Source organism: Cornus florida, unplaced genomic scaffold (genome assembly GCF_030987335.1).
Source record: "Cornus florida cultivar Cherokee Brave unplaced genomic scaffold, ASM3098733v1 CherokeeBrave_3.0.0_Hap2_Chr11, whole genome shotgun sequence".
Classification (NCBI taxonomy): domain Eukaryota; kingdom Viridiplantae; phylum Streptophyta; class Magnoliopsida; order Cornales; family Cornaceae; genus Cornus; species Cornus florida.
This window is the reverse complement of record NW_026775581.1, coordinates 94,231,736-94,250,107: the sequence shown is the minus strand read 5'-3', so window position 1 is coordinate 94,250,107 and position 18,372 is coordinate 94,231,736. Positions and strand designations below refer to the sequence as shown.

At 34.1% G+C, this 18,372-nt stretch overlaps 2 protein-coding genes across 3 annotated transcripts; one reads left to right on the top strand and one right to left on the bottom strand.

The window, feature by feature from the left end:
* Positions 1-1,976: 1,976 nt before the first annotated feature.
* On the top strand, positions 1,977-5,357 carry LOC132284959 (uncharacterized). The gene is made up of 8 exons (XM_059787104.1): positions 1,977-2,544; positions 3,061-3,094; positions 3,177-3,404; positions 3,686-3,775; positions 4,145-4,210; positions 4,298-4,389; positions 4,492-4,539; positions 5,018-5,357. The coding sequence occupies exons 1-8, from the start codon at positions 2,114-2,116 to the stop codon at positions 5,133-5,135; spliced, it is 1,107 nt and encodes a 368-aa protein (XP_059643087.1). The 5' UTR covers positions 1,977-2,113; the 3' UTR covers positions 5,136-5,357.
* Positions 5,358-6,609: 1,252 nt separating this feature from the next.
* Positions 6,610-16,477, bottom strand: LOC132284499 (uncharacterized). Of its 2 annotated transcripts, XM_059786609.1 has the most exons (6): positions 16,378-16,477; positions 16,175-16,259; positions 13,838-13,942; positions 12,652-12,907; positions 7,814-7,891; positions 6,610-7,193 (listed from the first exon to the last, which is right to left on the bottom strand). In XM_059786609.1, the coding sequence occupies exons 2-6, from the start codon at positions 16,211-16,213 to the stop codon at positions 7,042-7,044; spliced, it is 630 nt and encodes a 209-aa protein (XP_059642592.1). In that variant the 5' UTR covers positions 16,214-16,259; positions 16,378-16,477; the 3' UTR covers positions 6,610-7,041. The 2 variants fall into 2 exon arrangements, with proteins under 2 accessions (XP_059642592.1, XP_059642593.1); XM_059786610.1 differs by having other exon boundaries at positions 16,179-16,473.
* Between the last annotated feature and the right edge of the window lie 1,895 nt (positions 16,478-18,372).

The window sequence follows — 18,372 nt, the reverse complement described above, 5'->3', positions numbered from 1 at the left end:
CTGCCCCGGGCCCATTCTGGCCCACTACTATTTTTCAATTTTTATATCTCTAGCTTATTGAATTATCCTACCTTACTGAATTATACTACAAAATGATACCCTGAATTTTGTTTTTTTCAAAGCTGCCCCTTATGCCATGGTACCTAGGATGGCAATTTCTTCTGACCAGTGGGTTTTCTCCCCGCTCCCGTTCCTGACCCTAATATGGTGAATTTGGTGTTCATTTAAATAAGTTTGGTACGGATATAGTAAAATAATTGAAAATCCAAAACGAGTTTAACGCAGGGGCGGATTTAGTAATGAACCTGTCCCGATTATATATGTACCTTTTAATTTTTTATATATATTTAATATCCTTAAGACTGGTTACTTTATTAGAAGTGTCCGTTAATATATTAATATTTATTGTTTAGTAATTTAAAAGTCAACTTATTTATTAGCCCAATTTGAACACATTGGGATAGTTTTTTTTACTACATAATAAAAGTGGCATAACCTGACCTGCCCCTGCTGAGCCCAGCAATTAAACGAAGTACATGAAACGGAGTTGGTATTTTGTCTAATAGACTAGGGGCGGGGATGGTATAATAATTATAAACCCGTACCGGAGTAAGGGCGGAATTGGTATTTAGCCAAACCCGCCCCATTGCCAATGTACCCTATTAAATTTTATTTTATTTTTTTACTACATTTTATGCATATGGTTTATTAAATTATATGAAATGGCCCTCTAAAATTATTGTTTTTTTTAAAAAAAATCCTTCTAATTCTTTCTTCTTCTTAATGTACCGTGAATAAAATTTCTAGATTCGTCCACTGTTCCGATAAGTGGTCAAAGGTAGACTTTGGCTCCAATCCATGGTGCTCAATAACTTACCACAAGATTCTCTCACCAGTACTTTAAACCTTTATTGGAGCTAAGTATAAAAACATGACCCTATTTTTGCACTAAAAAGAAGCATCTCTAAGCAATCCAACACAAAATCCACATATGAAAGCATTTTAATTTAATGGTCCCACTTTCTCTCCCTACGACATCATCAATAGCTAGAAAGACTAAAAAACACTGGCATGAAGTAAGAAAAGGTGACAGCAACGACCTTCATATCTGCAATTTTATTATGCTCTATTTGCATGGGCATATATAGACTGTGACATGACTGTACACTGGTCTTTGTTACAAGATTTTATGGGGATAAGGAAATAAAAAAGAAAGAGAAGCTTGTGCTCAAAGCACACTACCCTTTTATCATCTCTCTTCTTCTTCCCTCCCTTTTTTTTTTTTTTTTTTTCTTTTTTTTCTTTTTAATTATTTTTTAAAAAAATAATAAATAAAAAAAATTCTCTGCAAAGCAGAGAAACAAAGCATCTCTTCTTACACGTCTCCACATTGTCTTGCTTTCCCATGTAAGTATCTCTTTGGCTTCTTCTTTTATTCCTCATTTCATTTAATATTGTGAATTTAGCTTTCTATGCAAATACCCACCTAAAGTTTGAAATGTCTGCTTTATTTCAGCCATTAATGAGGGTTCAAACTTCAAATCCTTTATGGGTATTGTGTCCATTGCTCTAAAAATAGCTGTAGTTCTTCTGATATTGAAATTTATGAGAACTCCATAAATGACATGGTTTATGGCATGGTTTCATGGATTTGGTCCACTTGGATTTTCATTAATTCCTTGTTATCTTTTTTGTGTTGTGTTTGATTCTTGGTTTGGACACCTGAGCTTCACATTTCCCCAGAAATTTATTGTTCTAATTAAATTACTTATAAAACTTTTGCAGTAATAATATTGTTACAGAGCACATTAAAACCCTTATTACTTTCTATTACCCATTTTGCCTTTAGGGTTTTTCATCACTGGGTTTTAGGATTTCAATAATTTAATTGATAATAGCCAAATTTGTTTGGTTACAAATATGTTTTTGCCTCTCTCTTCCATAAGAATAGTGTACTTATGAATGCTTTCTTTCTTTCTTTTTATTATTATTATTTTTCCAGTTAGAAATAACTAGCAAAAAGCTTTTCAGTCCTTTAAGTTGTTTAAATTTATATATATATATATATATATGTGACTCATTTTGGTATGAACAATTCTTTTCAACAAAAAAAATGTCCCTTTACCTTTGGAATTCCAAGTTAATTTTTTCATATGGAGAAAATAGAATGAACAGCATGAATTTTTTAACAGGGTCATCAAAGAGTACATGGCAGCCAGTGAAGACTGTGGATACAACCACCTCGAGTTACTGGTTTAACTGGAGGGTCTTGCTCTGTGGTGTTTGGCTCTTGATATCAATGGTTTTTTCATCCATTGTTATCCATAAGTACGAAGGTGCTCGCAATTCAAAACAGGAAAGCAGAGAAGCCCAGCAAGAATCTGCAGGTGTTTTGTATGACGACGAAATTTGGCGGCCATGCCTGAAAGGAATTCATCCTGGCTGGTTGCTGGCATTCCGCATTGTTGCTTTCTTCGTGCTTTTGGCACTGTGGATCATCAATGTTGCTTTTGATGGTGATGTCATTTTTTACTTCTATACTCAGTAAGTAGTTCTTTTTCTTCAGTCCATCTCATAACAATAAGCACTTACATTACATGTAGATAATTTAATGGGGTGTTTGGGGGGTTGAAATTGGATTTATTGTGTTTAGCATAATATATATTGTTCATATACAATTCTCTTCTCATACAAACACAAATCCAACTTCTGTCAGAATCACTCTTTTTCATTTTCATTTTCATGTGCAAGTTAAACAAGGACGGTCTTTACTTTTAATGGGCATTTTTGTTTGAACATCACTATGAAACTAGCATGTAGATTTTACACATCAAAAAGGGTTTTCAGAACAATTACCAAAATGTAATGAAATTTAACTTTTGTTTTTTACTACAAGTTTGCTCCTGCAGGAAATTTGAATTAGATGCTTTTCTGTACATGTATATACAATTAATTACTTGAATGGAAATATAGCCTATAATAAGTCTAAATTTCATTCATGCATGATGTATGATTTCATCAGTATCTATTGTGATAATAAGTGATATTGTTGGTGGACAGGTGGACTTTTATGCTCGTCACCTTCTATTTTGGGGTAGGTCATCGATCCGTATAGGCTTGATATCATTTTCTCTTTTTATTTTTATTTTGGTTATGGCCTTTTCTTGTGTTTGTAGATTGGATCTTTGCTCTCAATGTATGGATGTTACCAATATCACAAAGAAACTGGCGGAGATAGGATTGATAATCAGGACTTTGATGCCGAGCAAGGGACCAATGCTGCTCCTACACAATTAGAAAATTCTAATGCATCAAATGCAGCGAAATGCTCGGGACACACTGAAAATCTTCGTGTTCGCCAAACTGCAGGATTTTTGGGTTATGCTTTTCAAATTATTTTCCAGGTGAATTGCCGAAAATTAGTGATTTCAGTTGAATAGTTTGTGAACAAATGCAGTATTTTGGCCATTCACCTCTACATTTTGCTGTCAAAAGATAATTTTTTTTATTCTAATGCAGCTTGAATGATTGGTTTTTAATTTCAGGATGAGAAACTGCTAAGTAGAAGAAAGTTAAATAATTGTGATTAACAAGTAATATGGTAGTGTTTTTTTTTTTTTTTTTGTTTTCTGCCAAGTTGTTGATTTTTTTTTTCTTCTTTTCTTCTTTCCTTTCCTTGTATTAGATTAATACAGGAGCTGTGATGCTTACGGACTGCGTCTTTTGGTTCATACTTGTGCCATACCTTCTATCAAAAGATTACAGTTTGAATTTCGTAAGTAATTACATCGCGTTGTTTAATTCAAAATTATATTAGTTGTATCTAAACAAAATTCTTGCAAAATTTGGCAGTGGATTATTATAGTCACATAGATGCAAAGTAATTTACTGTTCTTGTAAAACTATCCTTTGCCATAATTAAACGCGCATGTCTATCATATATGGACTAAACCTGTCATACATCAGATTATGAAACGGTTAGAAAACATAATATTGTGCTTAAAAGTACTAATTTGACTTGTGTCAAAGTTTAAAAGTATTAATCACTGCAAACATAATTTGAGGAAACTGTTATTCCTGTTGTTTGAAATACATATCTGAATTCTGTTTCCGAAACAATGTGTTTTGATCTTTGATATTGCAGTCTCTTGTAAACATGCACACAGTCAATGCCGTTTTGCTGCTTGGTGACACTGCCTTGAATTGCATGGTATGTTGCAGCTCATGCTGGTGTCAACTGATATTTAAAACGCGATTTCTTTTTATGATTTATTTTTGAATTGTTCTCCCGTTGCAGCCATTCCCATGGTTTCGAATGGCATACTTCTTCCTGTGGGCAGATGTTTATGTTATTTTCCAATGGATTGTTCATGCAAGTGTCTCAATCGGGTAAGAGTCTTTTTTTTTTTTTTCTTTTCGTTTTTTTTTCTTTGCCTCTTAATCAGAAAAACCTCTGTTTCATTCTTTTTTAACAACAATTATTTGCAACAGGTGGCCATATCCATTCCTTGACTTGTCTTCTCCATTTGCTCCACTATGGTATGTAATCTTAAACATTGTTTCTCTGAAGAAATGTTGGGAAATGAAAAACCTACTTAAGCTTTATTTAACAAGAACTTTGTGTATACTGATTATTGAAAATCAGCAGCTAATTTTGTGAAAAATAAGGTTCATCTTGGAAAGGGCTGCACTAAATGCAGTCTTTTCGATTGTTCATTCCCCTCGTGCATCATTTGGAAATGACTATTTTGCAAGTTATTCATGTCAAATGCCGATAGCTCTGCAGATAAATATGCCTATATTTTCTACCATTGGACTTTTTTTTTTTCTTCAAAATATATTCTCGATTCGTTTTTCCAGAGTGCAGTCTTTTCCATTATTTGTTTGTATAGCTCAGTACTTCCAGAATTTCAAGAATCACTGGTCTTGAGTTTTCGTTAAGCTCCTAAAATATTTCGGTTTAGTAGTTTTGTCTATGTACGTAGGTTATTAAAGTGACATTTTTCTTTTATCGCAGGTACTTGTTAATGGCATTGATGCAGTTTCCATGCTACGGGATTTTTGCTTTAATAATGAAGACGAAACAACTTCTGTTTGCAAAGTGGTTTCCTCAATCCTACCGTGGTGCCAGGTGATTCGGACTAAAATCTTATACGAAACTAAACCAGTTTCGTGGTCGTGAAAACTTGCAAAATTATTAATCCATGGAAGATGAAGATGAAGATGTAGGACACAGGAGGAAAATGTAATTGAAAACCATTACAAGTCTTGGTTTGAGGGATATACAAAATGAAAAGTTTGTTTAGATAACCATTCCTAGAGGAGTGGCATAGTTGTAACTAATACATGGATGGTGTAAAAGCTTATACAAAATAATCTTATTTTCTCATCCTCCCCTGTTTAATATTTTGCATTGTGCAGTCTTGTGTTCCTTTGTTTATTGGGGAAGAGTACAATTTAGACCAGGAACTACCCACCAAATGCAGATGTCTCGCAGTCTAGTTGGATAAGAGCCTTTCGTGAAATTTGGAGTGCCTCGGCTTGAAACTCTGCACCTACTAACATTATCTAACATCTAACACTTCTTGCCTTACCAGAAAAAAATTACCCACCAAATTACATCCCTTTCTGTCCATCAATCCAAATGCAACCTTCAAGACATTCAACAGCCAAAACCCATAACATCATTTCAGAGTTTTGGTGTTTGACATTTCAAAATTTGTTGTAACATTTTGTGGGTGTTCACTACTAACAAAAAAGAAAAATGATATAATTGACGACTTTGTTACACGGACTAATATAACCAACTTAATGTAGGGATTAGTGATTGAAATAAGTATCCAGAAAAACTGTTTTGTTGTTTTTAAAAGCTGACAAAAGCCCTTTTTGAGCTCTATTTATTGGAGTAACTACGAAAACCGATCAGTTTTTGTAGCAGTACTCTTAACAAAAATTATCATATAACATGCGAGTTTTAAGAATGTCCTCTGATTTAGACTCGCAGTTGCAACTTCTTACCAATACCTCATTTGATGTATCACAAATTGTTCTCTCTTTTTAGTTCATATTACAATGACACTCTTAACCTAACTAATTGAACTGTTACATAGCCTAATCGTGGAAAGTTCAAGTCACCCTTGAAACAAAAAGTGGACGAGTGACTTTCTTGACATGGTAAAACTTTGTGTTATTTTTTTATTTTATAATATCATAAATGATACCGACTGCATGAAAACGGATATAAACAAAGGTTGTGAAGAACAAGACATCTTTCACATTTTCTCAAGCATTCATTCAAGGGAAAAGAGCTCTCCCCTACAACAACAATCGGAGAGGATTTTAGTCCGGTTAAGTAAACAGAAACACCTCCCATCTTTCTAATCAACAATTTATCCTTTTGTCTCCTAATCAAATCAAGGAATGATTTCTCTAATCAACTACTTTTCACACACACACACACACACATGGCACCTAAACCATAATACTATATATATTATGATAAAGAAGGGGGTTAGTGTTTAACGTTCTTGTCCCAACGTCAAATCTAGTTGCAACATGCTAGAATGACATAAAAGAAGGCACAAGTGAACAAGAATCAGATCAGTACCAGAAGAAAAAGTTGATAAATGATAGAAAACCATCATTCAACTTACATTTTCACATTGACATTTAGTCTCAAGATCTCAAATACAAACGAAACAACATCCATTTTCCTTTTATTTTCAGGTAAGAAAAAGAAAAAATTAAAAACGTACTATAACCAACCAACAGGCTTGTGGCCTAACGGTACAAGGCTCCTAGTTCCTAAACAGAGGTCAGGGGTTCGAACCTCATTGGAGGCAGTGTGTGTGAGTCCCAACTAAAAAAACAAAAAAACCTATATAAACTCCTAATCATCATCATCATCATCATAATCATTCTTGCCACATGAATTCTCCATCCATATTGCCTTCTAAAAAAAAAAAAAAAAAAAAAAACAATCCTGTCCAGAGAGATAGCTCACTCTTTATTCTCTTGTTGCATTCGCTTGTTTGCTCAAATTTAATTAATGCTGTCTTTTTTACTCAAGTGCTTTTCAAGCCGCTCAATAGCAGCACCAACACCACTCTTTGCCTCTTTGCTTCCATCCAGCTCTTGATAAGTAGAAAATCTCTCTGCGTTCGCTTTCTCGACAAGCTTCAAATGGAGCCAACCTGTCACAAATTAATTTTGTAAATTTTGAGTTTTGACTTTCTCAATTTACTATGATTGCAACTTTTCCTTTGATCTTTGTTAGCAATTATAAATTTGGGTTTTTGAAAGAAAATAAAAGTGAAAAAAAAAAAAAAAGATAAAAAAAAAGACTCTTTTTGTGAGAAGGTATGAGATTTTTTCAGGAAATAAGAGAATTACAAAGAGGATGATTGCTATTCATAATTATTAGAGATATTACAATCCTTATGTTTTGTACCAATTTCAATATTTCAAAATCAGAAATGTTGACATTTGTTACAAAACAAATTTAAATATTAAAATAATAATGACAGTTTTGTAAATAATAATAGATAGAAGCACTTATCATGACAGTTTAGTAAATAATAATAGATACAACACTTATCATGACAGTTTCATCTATTAGTAGCAATTCTAATGATATCCATCCATAGAACCACAAAGTCCTCGAAGATCCGCAATTAATGGTTGGAATAAAGATGATATAAGAGCTTTTATTATAAAATAAATAAATAAAAATAGAAAATGTCTATCAAACTTAATTATGTAACTATATCTTAACTAATAGCCAAGAAGATAAAACAGGGTGTCAAGCTATTACCAAGAGGGAAGCAAATTGCTGCACCCATAACTGAACCCAACGCCACATTCCTTGCACGCCAAAGGAGTGATCCTGGCACTAGAAACACAAAGCAAAAGAAAAAGAAAAAAGGTGCAATTTAGAATCCTCTCCAAATTGAAGGGGATAGATTTCGACTTCATGTTATAATCCCATAACTCCAGAAGTGGATTTATATTATAGAATACTAAATCCAAAACATCAAATGTAAATACTCTAGATACATATGGGACAGCAGCAATACTGGAAGCAGATATAACTTATAAGAGTATTCAAATTTTAATTATGAATTATAAAAGGATTTTTCTCAATATATAGACGGCACAAGAGATGATGTTAAGCATGCAATTTTGTTGGCCAACATGGTAGACAGAATTGCAACCTCCCTGGCAAACATAGTAGTGCAAAAGACAACTGGTATTCAGCAATAAGAGTGTCAAAGATCATAATACTGTCAAGAAGGTTGCAACTAATTAAAAGCATGTGTTACAAAGTGCTGTAGCAAGTAAATAGCCAGCATAAAAATTTGTAACTTAAATCAATATGAAAATTATGGATTTAAAAAAGTGAAGGGTGGAAGATTTACTCGTGATATGTCAAGGATCCAAGATGAAATGGCTCCAGTGTAATCCAGGCAAATGAGAGAGAGTAGTGGCAATAAAAGGGGTGTACTGTACACTAGATGGTTCCTCAGGAGCAAGTGGCTTTTTTGGAAGGGAAGTGGAGAGATTCTACGGGATCAGAGGAGGTTTTTTGAGAATTGAGTGGTTCTAAACGTTGGTGACTTGGCAGGTTCTTAGCTTAAATGAGAACTAATAGCCTATTATGGTGGCAGGATTAGGTAATACAGGGCAAACATCATTGTACAGAGAAGGGATAAAAGGGGCCGTGAGGTTCTTCTGACGTGATGAGATGTCCATGTGGATCTAAATAACATTTGAAGGAAGTGATTAGACAAAAGCATGACATTAGGTATCCCATAGGCATTAGCTAGATAATTTCAGTAAGGTCTCTTGCGTCCCCATTTACACTGGGTCTTTACTAGCCCTCCACCACTATATAAGGGCCATAAGCCTACATTTAAGAGGGTGGACAGCTACCAAGTCTGCCATAACTATGATATCCTATTCATTGAAAATCCCCTTCTACCATCCATTTTACCCTTGCACACCTCGGTAACCCCTTCAAGAAGCCACCATCACACTCAAGGAACCACATTGCTTCACTACCATCACTTTTTTCCCTTCAAAAGTTTATGGGTTCCCAACTAAGTCTACTCGAACCGGACCCTTTGTCATATCACAAGTGACTACTCTTCCATCCACTTCAATATCCATAATCCTCATTAGGCGAAGATATGGACATTGTAAGGCGCGTCAACAAACTCCTTAAGGTTGTTTTATACTCATTCTATGATAACCATTTGACAAAATTGAGACTAAAAACTGTCACTGGAAGTCATTCAGAGTGTAATATTGAGATTATTTAGCAGCAATATCTCATTACAGTGATGCAAAGTATAATATTGAGATTAGTTCCAAGCAATATCAAGAATGAACTATGAAGTATACAGTACATCAAATGAATGCAGATGTACAGTTACAAGAGAAGCATACATTGTCATTCAAGAACTATATAAGAATTTGAGATTTTTCACAAATTTTGTGAACATACGATTACATGAGAAGCATACATTGTCATTCTAGAACCATACAGAAAGTGGAAATTCCATGAAGAATTTGGGGATTTTCCACGAATTTTGTGAACAATCCCAACTCAATATAAGGAAGCATTATTCAACTATTTAATTTCAACTATATGGAACTTTTCAGTCATTGAGCTCTAAAACAGTCGATCAAAATGTTGAACTGTAAGCCATCAACCCTTTTTCTATTTCCTACCAAATACTTTTCCGCATCACTTGTCTTCTTGTGACTTTAACTTGAATTACATTAGTCTCTAACGAATTCAATCATTAGTTTCATTGCAAACCCAAAACATCTCAATTAACTTTATTTCATCCCATCTTCAACCTACGATACTTCTAACTTAATGCGGATGCAATCCTTCTAGATTCTGTTGCTTGTTTAACCACCTGCCCTATGTAGGGATGGTAATCAACTTGCATAAGCTGGTAACACAGCCTGCCCCACCCTTACAGTGTATGGGTTTAGGGAGACCCGAACATAGTAAAGGAAGCTTAGGAAATACGATGTCAAACCCAAATCAAGTTCAGGCAGGATTGGGTTTCAGGTTAGCCACCCCGTGTGCCCTGATCAAAGAATCAAAATGCCCTTACTTCCATTTAAACTTAATGATCCTTCACATATATAGACAGATTAGAATTTCTTATTCTTATCCTAGAGTTTGTGCTTGTTTATCTCCTCTCACAATGCCATCACCAATCTGGACAGAGCTAGAGGTTATCATTACTGCTGGAGCTCCCTATCACCATCACTAATTTTGTTGTTGTTGGAGCTATAACCACCATCAGGAGCCAGGCTCTCTTGCATGATCTTCTTTTTCTTTTTCTTTGGTCTGGTCTAATCCTTCTTGCACACTTCGGTTTACTCTTTCTCAAATTGCTTGCTAGGATAAGTTGATTTTCACTTTAAATTCCCATTTGATTCATGCTATCTATTTGGAAGAATCTTACGGCTTGAAATGATGCGGGGTAATATAACAGTTTGACTTTTAACGTTGAATCTGAACTTAAAACAAGTCAGGTATGGATATTCATTGAGTGATCCAAGGCAGATTCGGACCAGATATGGATCTGGTAATAACTAATTCTTAAATGGATCACTTTCAAAGGAGATATGACCCTGACTGCTCAAGTATATTCTACTCTATTTGGATCCTGCTTAAACTATATGGGTTGGCTGTGGATGATATCCATAGGATTCCATTCAGATTAGGATCTGAACACGGATCCCAACATTAAAATATGGTTCTGGACCTAGATTCACATGAATCTACTATAGATCCACTCCATTTCAAATCTTCTTCCAAGAAGCCATTGAAGTTATAATAACCATCAAAAGTCAACCACACTTTTCTTTAAGATAAGACGCTACAATGAGCCTATGTACTATTGTCCCAATGAACGCATTCCACATTTTACTTGAGAAACCATGATTTTTTTCAATGACTAAGAGAGACTGTGATTGTTTGACCATGAAATGACCATTCTCAAAAGTTTTTCCACAAACACTCTGAAAATGCATTTTCTTCAAATATTGATAATTGTTGCTTTAAACATTTACTATGAATTGAAATTTGTTATAGCATATGCATGAATAACTTTTAAGAACTCTAGAATCATTAAATAGTAAAGTGAGGTAACATATGCTACAAGAACTAAAGAATCACACCAGACCATAAAATATAAATCCAAAAATAATAAGGTAAAAATTGATGGCATCTCAAACTACTAAAAAAGTTACTAAGGGCCTGCTTAGTAACACTTTTACTTTCTAATTTTCATTATCAATTCCTAAAATTGTGAAGTAAAAGTAAAAATTATGTTTACTAATATAATTTTACTTTCCACCTTTTAGAAAATACTTTCAAATTTAATGAAGGAAAGAGAAAGTGAGGATTTGTTACTTTTTCTACTTTCTACACTGTTTACAAGAATTACTTTCTCTACAGTAGCATTTTTTATCAATAAATAAATAAATAAATAAAAACCTCAAAAATTAGTATCACCAATCGCCTCCACGCTGCCTCCTCCTACCATGGCCACTGCCACCGCCACCACCATCGCCTCCACCCACCTCCTCCCCACCATAGCCACTGCCACAACCATCTCTCTCCTCTCTCATACCCATCAATAATATACCCAAATCAACTTGAACCAGTCACATAAAGGCAAAGTCGACTCTCCATCATTGGCGACAAGCTGTGTTTTCACGTCCTTTCCCAACGAATTCGTGAAGCTCACTGTTGTTCAACCACTTGTCACAGCCCAAGAAAAATAGGTAATCAAAGATAAAAAAGCTAAAAACAACCCGAATCAGGACAAGAGCAAGCGCCAATCTCAAAAGCTAAGGCGGCCTTTCTTTTTTTCCTTTTGTTTGTTTATCCTCTCCAATAGCAATTTCTCTTTATCTTCCCTTTGTTCACATATTTCCTTGGATTTAGTCTTAATTGGTTGAAGAACTCCTAAAACCACTTATCTGAAGTGGATTTGTGGGGATTTTGGTCTGGTTAGCAAAATGTGAAAAGGGTGTGCGAGAGAATCCTAAATTCCTAAACAAAGGTAGAGCTTTACGGGAAAGAGTTACAGGGTTCAAAACCATTGTGTCTTTGATTGCAAACAAAAGAGGCACAATAGAAGCGGAGGAATCAACCAGAGTAATGAATCTGCCAATTGGTTGGTTCACACCAATTTTTCTGATGTTTTGATTTATCATTATGCTAAAATCTGCACTCATCATAATCAAACCCAGATTAAAAAAAATAAAAAATCTAGAGAGAGAAAGATAGCAGGGAAAACAAAATTATAATTATAATTATTAAACTTACTTTCTGTTTTTTACTTTTAGAATATTAAAAATAAAATCTTGTTATTAAACATCATTTTACTTTCTATTTCAACTCAAGAAATGAAAATTATGATTTTACTTCTAGAGATTAAAAATAAGAAAGTGAAAGTGTTAGTAAACGGGCCCTAAGAGAATACCAATATGCCAATTTAAATCAAATCCATCACTAAAATTTTACCTTGATTAAAAAGTTGTAAAGGATCTTGCAATCAAATTAATAAAAATAAATAAAAGAGAGAGAAATTTGATGCATGAAAATTGAGTTCTTACTAATTAAACCAAATGTCGCAGCAGTGGCAGAACCAGCTCCGATGACATTATAGACGTCATGCACACCTCGTTTCTCCGCAAGCAAATTTTGTAAACCGCAAAATGCAGCAGTGAACATTCCAAGGCGCACTCCACCAACTATTGAGCCCCGAGTTACCCGGATGAATCTTTTCTCCATTGCATCTCTCATCAATCGATACTGCTCACGCTTGTCAGGCGTGCTCCCAAGCTTCAACATTACTTCTGCATCCTTGCTCTGCCAAAACATGACAAAGACCTCCCGATAATCATCATCAATCACTTAAGATATAAACTGATCAAATGAACAATTTGTCTTAAAAAAATTAATAAATAAAGATTGATCACAAAACTAGCATTCCAAATGTCGTAGACCTCTTGATAATCATCATCAATCATTTAAGATATAAAACTTATAAAATGAACAATTTGTCTTGATCACAAAACTAGCATTCCAAGTGCCGTTTTCTATGTACATCGACTAAGGAACATGCGTCCAGCATATATGCGTGTCTTAGTGTTGGATTTAATAAATCTCCAAATGAAAGAACACGAGAACACAGTTACATATTGATATTTTTTATAAATTCTAAAAAATTTAATAAGACACTTTATATGAGCATAACTAGTAATTTCTCATTTATTCTAAAGAAGTAAAATAATCAAAATTTCAAAGTTTTTATTAGATTATTAATAAGAAGTTCAATTTTACAAATATTGAACTTTCAGTTCCTTAGTCAGGTTTTTAGTTATCTTCATATCTATGTGCGTAATCTTCCCCCCATACTATAGTTCTTCTTCTCTTGCTTCCATGCTGATTAAATACTGCATGTGTTTGGCATAATATCACAAGATGATTCACTTTATAGTAAGACATGAAGCATAACTGGTAATAACTCATCTATTCTAAAGAAGTAAAATCATCAAAATTTCAAAGTTGAACTTTCATTTGTTCAGTTGGATTTCTAGATATCATGGGTATCTATGTTGTCCAACCTTCTTTATTATACTCTTAATCTTCCTTCTCATGCCTACATACTCAACAAATTATGCATGAATTTATGGAATAGGAGGGCAAAGAATATCAGTAGATGACTACATTTGAAAAAAAAAATCCTAAAGGAAGTATAATACGCATTTGAAGCATATTTTGCAAATGCATACGTACAACAGAAGCAGAAGCCTCCTTGCTACCTCCATACAACATGCCGGCAAATACTCCAACGACAGTTGCAGTTCCCAAGTTGACCATTCCAGCCATCCTTGGAGTTCCCTAATAAAAGAAGAGATGAGGTTAGACTAATTAACATAGAAAAGATAAAATCATGATTGACACAGTTAACTTGGAAAGCAAGGATTGCTGTCGAAAAAGATAATGTTTTGTTCTTTCTTTTAGAATGAAGTCAACATGTTACTTTATCATTAGAAGGTCCGACAGTGCACATGCAAAAGAAGCCAATAATTCAATGTGGCATTGTACAATAAACAGGGGATACCTAATATAAAATCAAATGTACCCATAAAGCTAATAGAACTTATTGTATGCAGGTGCGGTGAGATAATACCTTTTTCCTCTCTTCTTTTTGGTGTGTGAGAGTGCATCTAAAGATTAAAGAAAGGATGTCAAGAATTTCTTCAAGAGCAGAAAAACGTTTTGGTCTGCAATAGATAAGTTGCCTTCATAACTACCTTAGATTGAACCACACTCCTAACCCAACATCTCAATGCCATACAAAACAGAAAAATAGCTTTCTTTCCATAAATCATTTAAAATATTAGAAAGTGAAATTCAAAAGTATGACATCCCTCCCAACTTAAATAAAAGCTCCTCGAGAAGAAACCAAACATGACAGGCAGCCTGCTATCAACTATCAGCCTGAAGGATAAAGATAAAAAAAGGTCAAAGATAGACATAGACATGACTGCAACAACAGAAGGAAGAGATAGGATATATGAATGATTATAGAGCTTTCTCTCTTATATCAAATTATTAGGAGGCCCTTTGCTCATTCAAATGATTTGAGCAAGGAACTTGAAGTAAGATGGAGATTAAGGAGTAACAAAAATATTTGCAGTATAAATGGATTGAAATAAATCCAAATAAACCCCCATGGGGTAGCTGAGTTGGCAGAAGGCTTTTGGGCATGACATAGACGTCATGTGTTCAACTCCTCGGAGCAGCCTCCGCCTTTTCTTTTTTTCTTTTGATAAGTAAATTTTTTATTAAAAAAGGCACTCAAAAGGAGAGCGCAACCCTAAGAAACACAAAAGGCCAAGAAACGCCTCAAGCCTTCAAAGGGGCCAAAAAAACAACAATCTCCTCTATAGATCTATAATCTCTCCCTGAAACCCAACAAAAAAGAGTGGAAATAATAGAGAACTTAAGCATAGAAATAGGCTTCTCCTTTCCATCGAAATATTTCCGATTTCTCTCAAGCCAAATGCACCACCAAATATAAAGAGGCGTAACCCTCCAAGCATCACGAATGTGAGCCTCCGCCTTAAGCTTATTCAACAACCGTAATTTTGGGGTGACTGTGGATATCTGAAGGAAATAATCCTGCCTACAAAAGGGGTTGCAAACACCACCTTTTTTTTTTTTTTTTTCTTAGTTGGTACTCACACACCCATGCCTTCACTGAGGCTCGACCGCTGGCCCGTTGGTATAGACACCTTCCGTTACAAAAAAAAAAAAAAAAAAGTCAAATTACTGAAGTATAAAATTGATGCATCTTTTGACCAAGACAGACATCTCTATAACCTGAGAGAAAACAAATATTAATAGACTATACCCCCACCCATCCCAAATCCCTCTCTACACATACATATACATATATACGGGTACATCCTTTTATTCGGTTGTCAAATGAAATCTAAAGTGTTATGTAATGGATAAATAACGTCTGATTAGACTCACCAACAGCATCAATGAGTCATCCATCACTAAATTTGAGTCTTATCTTTGCACCAACCAAATGCATTGCAAAATAACTATCGGCTGCTGAGAAGTTTTTGCATAAGAAACAAGATCAAATTTTTGAGTCCCCAGTTTTAAGGCCAATAAAAAAAGAAAAAAGAAAGGAAAAAGGGGGAGGAACTGAACCTACTACAACCATGTGGCTTAGCTGAGTTCTGGCTTTCACTTCTAGAAAAGATAATAACAGATCATACAAGACTAAACATAATCCCACAACCCTAAAGGATGCACAATTTCTAAAATCCATGCAACAAGGAACTGAAGCTTAGTTATGGAATTATTATTACAGGGCACTTAAAAGCAACAATTTCAAACAAATAGGTTTCTGGATTTATTGCTTTGAATTCACATCACAATTTAGAAATCATCAGCTCATGAAAACCCAATATTTCAAGTATTTAAAATGAAAGCAGATTGGTAAATACAAAACCCAGACTACTTTTCCAATAATCATTGCATGTGTATACTCGATGGATATATGAAAATGTAAACTTAATGCTACATAAATAGAGGAAGAGAGTTTCTTACATACGGGACAGTTTCTTCGGATTTTTCGGGGGATTCCATGATCAAAGACGATCGAAGGCAGCTCCAGAAAATTAGAAATGGAAACCTGAGAAACTGTTTGGCTGGTGAGAAACAAGGAAAGAAAATGAATGAAAACTAACTCAGCACCGCCCAACAAATTGGCTGAACTAAGCTAATCAGCTAATTGGCAGAGTATTGTTTACCCGATTTTCTCAACAAACAAACAGAAAGTGATTTGGTTCAAAGAGAGAGTGGTGCTGCCCTCGTACCACCATTGCAGGTCTCGGTGATTAGAACTGGTTGTACTTCAAATTACCAATTTATCAGCGTTCTTTCCTTAAAATTACAAATATCTCCCTCATCAAGGCTGGGCGCAAAGACGGTGTATTTTCTCGGTGAGGCCGTTAAAACCTAAGATTAACTAATCGAACAAATTTGATCACCTTTTAGTTTTGTTTTGTGGATTGTTTGGCCGTAAATGTATCCGGCTAAACCGAGTTTCACTCTATTTCAACTCAGCTCAAATTTAATTGGGATCGTGTCAAGTAAAAAAATTATGATTAAATTCTATTTCTTGTCAATATTTGAAAATTTTTGAGATGGATTTGGGTTTGCTTTATTAATTGGGAAAAAATCACATAACACCCTCTACTATCACTTTCGTGTAAAAAAAAGTTTACTAAAATTAAACGGCCCCGAACTTAAGAATGTTATCAAGTTACCACCTATCGGTGACAGACCCGTTTATTAAGTTGTGAAATGACAAAATTTACCTTATAATTTAATATTAAATTTAGGGAGGCAATATCGGCACTCCACTTTTCCACACTTACATTACACTTGTAAAGAAAATGACTCTTCTATCCTTATTTTTTAAAAATACCACAATTACCCTTTCAGTTATGGAAATATATTGATTTATCAAAAAAAAATACAATTGCCTCTCCCCAATTAACGTTTTGTACCTCCTCTCTATGTACTTTGTTGGTATTTATGTTTGCAAGTAACATGGAAGATCTCGAAGATGAAGACATGATGGAGTTGAACAAAGTAATTGATCTTATTAGCACGGAAAGTATGGAAAAACTATCAAACCTTAATGAGCCATTCAATTCCATGGATGCTAATGGTGATGGTAATTTTATTCTTTTGTTTTTCTTTTCATATTGTGTTCTTTGAGTTTAATTTGAATTTTTTTCTTTCAATTTATGTAATTTTTAAGAATTAATTTGGACTGTCTTTGAATCTTGAACTTTACCTTGTTAAGAAAATCCCTAATTGTTTTAACAATAAAATTTCTAAGAACACGAATTTTGTAAATAATAAAAAAAAAAAAAACAAAACAAAACAAAAAGAGACAGAGATGTGTATTATATATAATTTTTATACTTTTTGACTTGTTCTAATCTTTAAGCATTTGTAATTCTAATCAATTTTTTGGTTATATATTGTGTTTTAATAATAAACTAAACCACTCCCTAAATTCACTTGCCATAATTGCCTTCTTGTACCCGTGGGAATGATTAGAGATAAGAAAAGTAGTGTTACTGTATTCAATTCTCATTTGCCTCCCTGTTCGTAGGCAGTGCGGTTGAGGGGGAGAATAGTAATTTTTATTTTTATTTTTTGAAAAAAAAAAATGAATTTGGTAATGTTTTTTCATTCCATTGGATTGCTCTGTTTTCAGTTGTTTTAGAAACAAATTCGTTCTCGTATCATCGTCAATTTTTATCACATGCTTTCATACTTAACTAAGTGGTCATGTCATGCATTAATTAGTTTTGATGCTACATCTTTATTGATAATTGAACTCGTATTGGGACCTTTTGATAAGATACTTTTCATCATGCGTTCTTTTGTGAGGGTACTTCTGATATATAACACCGACTGTATCTACTTACTAATTGTTACCCACTAACTGCCCTTGCTCAAACAGTGGTTTCGATCTTGTTCCTGAGACTATGCTTTACTTTGAATGATTTATTTGTGATATGTAGTTGGGCACTAATTATACAAGATAGTGCAGTTAATAGTGGTTTCAAGCAAAGAGTTGAGATTCATATGGTAATTTTTGTGTTATAGTATTATATTCTCTTAAAACAATGTGATTCTATCTATATGTCGAAAATATTTGGTACAAAATATTGAAGTTTATTTATGATATATTTGATGGGCTTTAAGATACACAAATTTTACAG

What these genes read in the sequence shown, in the direction of transcription:
- LOC132284499 (XM_059786609.1), bottom strand. Translation starts at nt 16,213, where the DNA reads ATGGAATCCCCCGAAAAATCCGAAGAAACTGTCCCGTAT. An exon ending in CCGAAGAAACTGTCCCGTAT is followed by an intron (nt 13,943 to 16,174) that starts GTAAGAAACTCT and finishes TTCTTTTATTAG; the next exon opens with GGAACTCCAAGGATGGCTGG. An exon ending in AGCAATTTGCTTCCCTCTTG is followed by an intron (nt 7,194 to 7,813) that starts GTAATAGCTTGA and finishes AATTTGTGACAG; the next exon opens with GTTGGCTCCATTTGAAGCTT.
- LOC132284959 (XM_059787104.1), top strand. Translation starts at nt 2,114, where the DNA reads ATGTCCCTTTACCTTTGGAATTCCAAGTTAATTTTTTCATATGGAGAA. An exon ending in TCGTCACCTTCTATTTTGGG is followed by an intron (nt 3,095 to 3,176) that starts GTAGGTCATCGA and finishes TTGTGTTTGTAG; the next exon opens with ATTGGATCTTTGCTCTCAAT. An exon ending in CATGCAAGTGTCTCAATCGG is followed by an intron (nt 4,390 to 4,491) that starts GTAAGAGTCTTT and finishes TATTTGCAACAG; the next exon opens with GTGGCCATATCCATTCCTTG.